The following is a 5,429-nucleotide window of genomic DNA, read 5'->3' as shown; positions in this document are numbered from 1 at the left end:
TTATTAGTATTGTTCTTCCGACGTCTGATTTCTTTTTAAAAAATGCGTTTCTAAAGTGCATAAACTTTTGGGATTGACTGTATAGCCAATACATCCTTAACAGATTCAATCGCTTGGCGAACGCGACTTGAATTTCAAAAACATTTGGAGTCTGACAATAAGAAGTGTCTTCTTATCAGATGAAATTATTCACCGTCTGTCGCATCGATTCGTTCGGTAAGATCTACTGTTGCAATCACGTAATGTTCTGTGCAACACATTTTATTATTACTCTATGCCTTACGCAATTAACTACTGATGTCTCAGTAACACAAATTATCTAATACTCGAAACGCTTTATTGCAATTATGACTCTATAACATTTACTGAAACGTATAATTCTAGCTTTATTGGACATCATGAATAATTCTGTACTTGACTTTTCGGAAATAAATCGAACCAGGGAAAATAAGAGAAAAGAACGTCTTTGACTGATCTCAGAGCCTTATCGAAATTCAGGTCACGTTGAGAGCACGTGGGGAGAGGAGAGAACGTCTTGCCCACTCCTCTAAAAGTGTCTCGCTCTCATTTTCACTTCCGCAATTATAAATAATATACATATATTTCCGCGGTTGCCTGCGATCATTCGAAACGGTATTATTAGATAAAATTGAAGAGCGTCGCGAGCCGATGCGTAATCTACGGGTAGAAGCGACAGCTCCATGCGCGTAGTCGAAATACTTAGGGAAGTGGAACACCATCTGAATGTAAGGGCTATGAAAGTAAAAAGTCTACGGTACTATAAATTCTTTTTTACATCTCGCGTACTTTTATGTCCGATGTTTATGCTGGATGATATTAAAATTTTGAATATGGAAGCCTATGGTAATCTTATGAATTATGGATTTTAATATTATTAGATTTAGCAGGAGGGAACGCGTATGTTATGAATAATATGTATAAGTTAATTATATATCAGGCATTATCAGATAGATGTTTCATCGAATTTAATGACGACAAGAGAGTAATAAATTAGTTATGAATGAAAAATACTTGAGATGTGTTGCCTTACATTTTCTATTTTCTTCTTGTATTTCCCTTCATCATCCTAATCGTTTTTTAAAGGATGATATATTGAAATCTTCCAGCGACCTTTCTATACCGAGTATAGAACGAAACTGAACAAAGAGAGTTTAGAATACAATACGAAGCAGTGACGACGACTATAAACTCTTTCACTGCTTTCGTAAAGAAAATAGATGAGAGAATGACTTGCACTATTATCAGTCACCGAAGGTGATTAATTTTTCTAATTGCCTTGAGTAAAAATATGTACTATGTAGCATAAACTTGTCGTGTTTAATTTCGGTCCGAAAGGACTTTTCTTCGACGTGGAGTAAAAGTGTGGCATTTTTTTCAGCCGCTTGGTATCCGACAGATCGTCAATAGAGCACGTGGTTTCCGCGCGACAGGGGTGTTACCAACGTCTCGCCTGGTCGTTAATGAAATTTCTGACGGTCTTCATTTAATTACCTTTGTCCCTCTCACTCGCTGATGTTCAGTCGCGGCGATCCTCTGGCCACCCTTTTAACAGATTAAGGCTGATGAGGCCTAACCGTGGCGGACAGATCGATTCATGATCGACGATCTGGCCGCTGCTAATTGCTGTAAGTCTCGCTTGGCAAATATGATTCAAGCCGGTTCTCCTCTACATATGCCGCTTAATATCCACGTGCTTTTTATGCATTTTCATACGCAAATATAGCACTCTATCGCGCCAACCCATCTCAACGGTTTAATTAAAATTCTAATCATTGTGTACAACGCCACGTGTACTTTAGTCGATTTGTAAGAAGATTTAATGGAACTTTGATATTAAATTGTTTTTTAACAGAACCTTAGATTCGACGCAACTTCCTTTCTTTCTTTTTTTCTTTCTTCTTCGTTAATAAAGAACTTCGATTTAATGAGCGTGTTAGTCCCGCATATGTCGCACTTTTCTAGGTCACGGTTGCTTGATCGTTCTTGTGTTATAAAGTGATGGACGTCGAACTTTCTCAAGTAGGGGACGATCCCTGAATTATTCCGACTTTTTCGGTGGAAAAGTTCTCGCACATTTTTTCGCGCACAACTGTCGCACCCACTCGATCAGAAAATTGTTGTTCAGTCCAGTGTGAAACTTTTCCATCGCATCCGCTTAGGCAGCTTTTAATATCCACGATGAAATAAATTAATATCGCAACGATTGTCTTGAAATATTATATGAAATCCGGTTTGCACTTGAATTTAGTAAAAATCATGTTGATTTATAAAACTCTTCAAGAACACTGACTGATTTAAACTCAGAAAGAAACGGGTAACGATTAAAAAAAAAACGATACGCGTGCTCGAACAGTAAATAAATAATATATTACAGTGATAAATGAAAATCCTATCGCCTAACGAAGACACTTCACTTTAAATAAATTACTAATTTCTTTATCTCAAGAATGAGTTAGTATATTTGTTCTCATGTTTCCTTCTTCTTTAATTCGTCTGCGACAAACATTAAAACCAATTTTCCATCACATTTAGAACAAGGATTCTCTCCCAGAGAGAACTGTCTGTCGGGTAGGGTGCAAGGGACCGCGAAGAAGAAGGTGCGCGACCAGCGGTGGATGCGGCACGACTGTGCAGATCGCGAAAACAGAGACGAAGAAATATCGGCCGTCAACGTTCAACCGGAACAGGGATGCAGGGAACCGTTCGTCCGAAGGGGTTGCAAGTGGCATCTACCACCCTTCGTGAAACTCCGCGAGCTTATCGATCCGTTCGTTCTCCGCCGCTAAATTGGAGACGGACTGTACCTTCGCACAGTAATCCCGTTCCTTGTAAATCAATTCTCAGATTGGGACCATTTATCGTTGACCGGTTTCATTGCACAAGAAATTCTATATTATAAACTAAGTAAAAAAAAAATAAATGAACAGATGAATTCACACGTTTATTTCTATAACTATTTTACACAGCGTTGACTGAATTAGTAATTATTACAAGGAAGCATAGTTAATTAAATATATCGCACTATTTCTTAATTATCCAGCAACATAATTCTAATGTTTCCCAGTGACTTTGTCTAGAATCGCCTGAGTAAGGTATCTGCCAGCGAGATCTCTAGCCAGGCTCGTCAATTGATCTCCAATCTTTGGTTTTTTAGTGGTGGAGGGAGGCGGCGGATAGTATCCTTGATATCCACCCGGATATCCTTGTGGTTGATAACCCTGCGGATACCCTTGAGGATACCCTCCTTGTGGGTAGCCTTGATTGTACCCAGGATAATAGTTACCGTACGGATTAGTCTGAGCAGGATAGCCAGTCGGATATCCAGAATTTTGAGTAGGGTAATTGGTTCGCGTGGCCTGGCCCTGGCTGGGATAACCGGCGTTTACCGAATTTGCATCTACCCGTTTAACGCTTTGTTCATTAGTCGAGGAACTGGGATAACCAGAACTCGAAGGATATCCTTGGGAACTCGAGGAGGGATACGAGCTTCCGGGATAACTGCTCGAGCCTGAAGGGTAACCGCTGCCCGATGGGTAACCCGAACGTGTTGGGTATCCGGAAGAACTTGACGGATACCCTGACTGTGATGGATAGCCGGACGAACCAGAGGGATAACCAGAACTAGAAGGATAGCCGGATGAACCGCTGGAGGGATAACCAGAACTAGAAGGGTAGCCGGATGAACCGCTGGAAGGATAATTGGACGAACTACCCCTGGAGGGATAACCCGAGGAACTACTGGAAGGATAACCGGATGAATCGCTGGAGGGATAACTGGACGAACTACCCCTGGAAGGATAACCCGAGGAACTACTGGAAGGATAACCGGAAGAACTGCTGGAAGGATAACCAGAACTGGATGGGTAACTGGAAGAGGGATAACCGGACGAGCTACTTCTGGAAGGGTAACCAGAGCTGGAAGGATAACCGGAACTAGACGGGTAACTAGATTTCGGCTGATTTTCCGAGGATGGATAAGAGCTCTTAGAATCGGTGCTGGGATATCCACTACCTGTCGGGTATCCCACCTGTGCCTCCGTGTTAGACGACTTCACCTCGGTTTCTCGCCTCGGGACTATCCTGTTGTCACCGTCGAACTCTGTGAACATTTCGTCATCTACCTCCTAATTGTTTAGAATTATTCATTCCTAGATCGCGCCCCATGCCATGCTGAGTCCAAACACAATTGTTACCACTTCCGTGTCGCTTGATAAGCTTCGATGTTTTTGTGAATATTACGCTGCCAATGCTCGAAGCATTGTTCCATCTTAATTAGTATGCTGCCAAGCTATCTTGTCATTTTCTGATAATCCTTCAGTTTTTTTATATTATTCGTGTAACTTTTAACTACTTGATGCTATGCAACGAGTGATTCAGTCATGCTGCTCACTTTTCCTTCGTGTTAAGACTAAAGATATTTCCTTTGTGTTAGGTGTTTTCCTTGTGTTTCCGTTGTGTTAAGAGTGTTGTGTTAGAGTAATGATTGCTACTGTTACGTCCAATGATTCACGCGCGTTACTTTTCGGGACACGTGGAAGGTCATAGAAAGCTATTTCACAGAATAATTACAAATTTGAATTTGAAATCAGACACCTACGAAATGCTGAGGGATTGTATGTCATACATATATTTTATACATTTGTTCAGTACATAGGAATATTAAGTACTATTGATCTAACACCTGTTTTTTAATAATATTATACAAGCGTAAAATCATGGCACTAGAGAGAAAAAATTCTTGAGTAAATTCTGGCCCCAAAATTAAATCTAGTTAGAACGTAAGTAGGTGTGAGGTATATTTTGAAGTAGCGGGCACTTCATTTAACCGGAAAACGTCCAGATTCTGTTTCCGTGCTGATCGAAACTGGTGTGAGAAGTGTAATAACCGGAAGGACCTGACTGAGTACGAGGCTTGGTCGTGGTGGTCGCACCGTAAGATCCGTAATTTCCGAACAAACGGTCGAAAATAGAACCGCTGCCGATTGTGTTCCTTGATCCGGAGTTACCGCTGACTCTTCCACCGAATCCGTTCGAGGAGGACCTGGGCGGCGGTGTAGGCGGCGGCGGCCTAACGTTTCCTGGTCTTTGCGTCGGATATGCTGTCAAATTGGAGAGTGGTAGTCAAAAAAAAAACTGTAGCTCAAAAATAAGCATGTTCCTGTTCGTGCCAATTGCTATAGAATCTTCTTTAACAACTGAACCGTGTTATTATTACGTACTAATTGTTTGTAATTTGAATCTGACAAAAACTCGAGATTGTTAGTTATTATTAATGTAGCCCGTGTTAAAATAAAGTTAATTTGTCAAGCATGCTTTGCTTCGACTGTTAATTCTTCTGGGTTATCATTTCGGACTTCCACTCTTCAATTTACGAACTGCATCATATTTGAATGCGTAAAAATGCGGAG

At 40.8% G+C, this 5,429-nt stretch overlaps 2 protein-coding genes across 5 annotated transcripts in view; both read right to left on the bottom strand.

The window, feature by feature from the left end:
- The window catches only part of AstA-R1 (allatostatin A receptor 1), a 21,557-nt gene extending 18,682 nt beyond the window's left edge, over nt 1–2,875 (bottom strand). The window contains exon 1 of one of the 2 annotated variants that reach the window (XM_018026812.2): nt 1,513–2,875. The gene's annotated coding sequence lies outside the window, so the exon portion shown is untranslated. The other variant, XM_026814459.1, reaches the window with a different exon arrangement.
- Nucleotides 2,876–2,941: 66 nt separating this feature from the next.
- The window catches only part of LOC108626016 (P17/29C-like protein DDB_G0287399), a 10,289-nt gene continuing 7,801 nt past the window's right edge, over nt 2,942–5,429 (bottom strand). For 2 of the 3 annotated variants that reach the window (XM_026814454.1, XM_026814455.1), the window contains exon 5: nt 2,942–4,138. In XM_026814454.1, the coding sequence (XP_026670255.1) occupies nt 3,072–4,138 (1,067 nt within the window). In that variant the 3' untranslated portion in view covers nt 2,942–3,071. The remainder of the gene's footprint in view (nt 4,139–5,429) is intronic. The other variant, XM_026814456.1, reaches the window with a different exon arrangement.

Source organism: Ceratina calcarata, unplaced genomic scaffold (assembly GCF_001652005.2).
Source record: "Ceratina calcarata isolate Rehan_Ccalc_2016 unplaced genomic scaffold, ASM165200v1 scaffold39.2, whole genome shotgun sequence".
NCBI lineage: Eukaryota > Metazoa > Arthropoda > Insecta > Hymenoptera > Apidae > Ceratina > Ceratina calcarata.
Note: the sequence above shows the minus strand (reverse complement) of the source record. Positions and strands in the feature narration are given on the sequence as shown.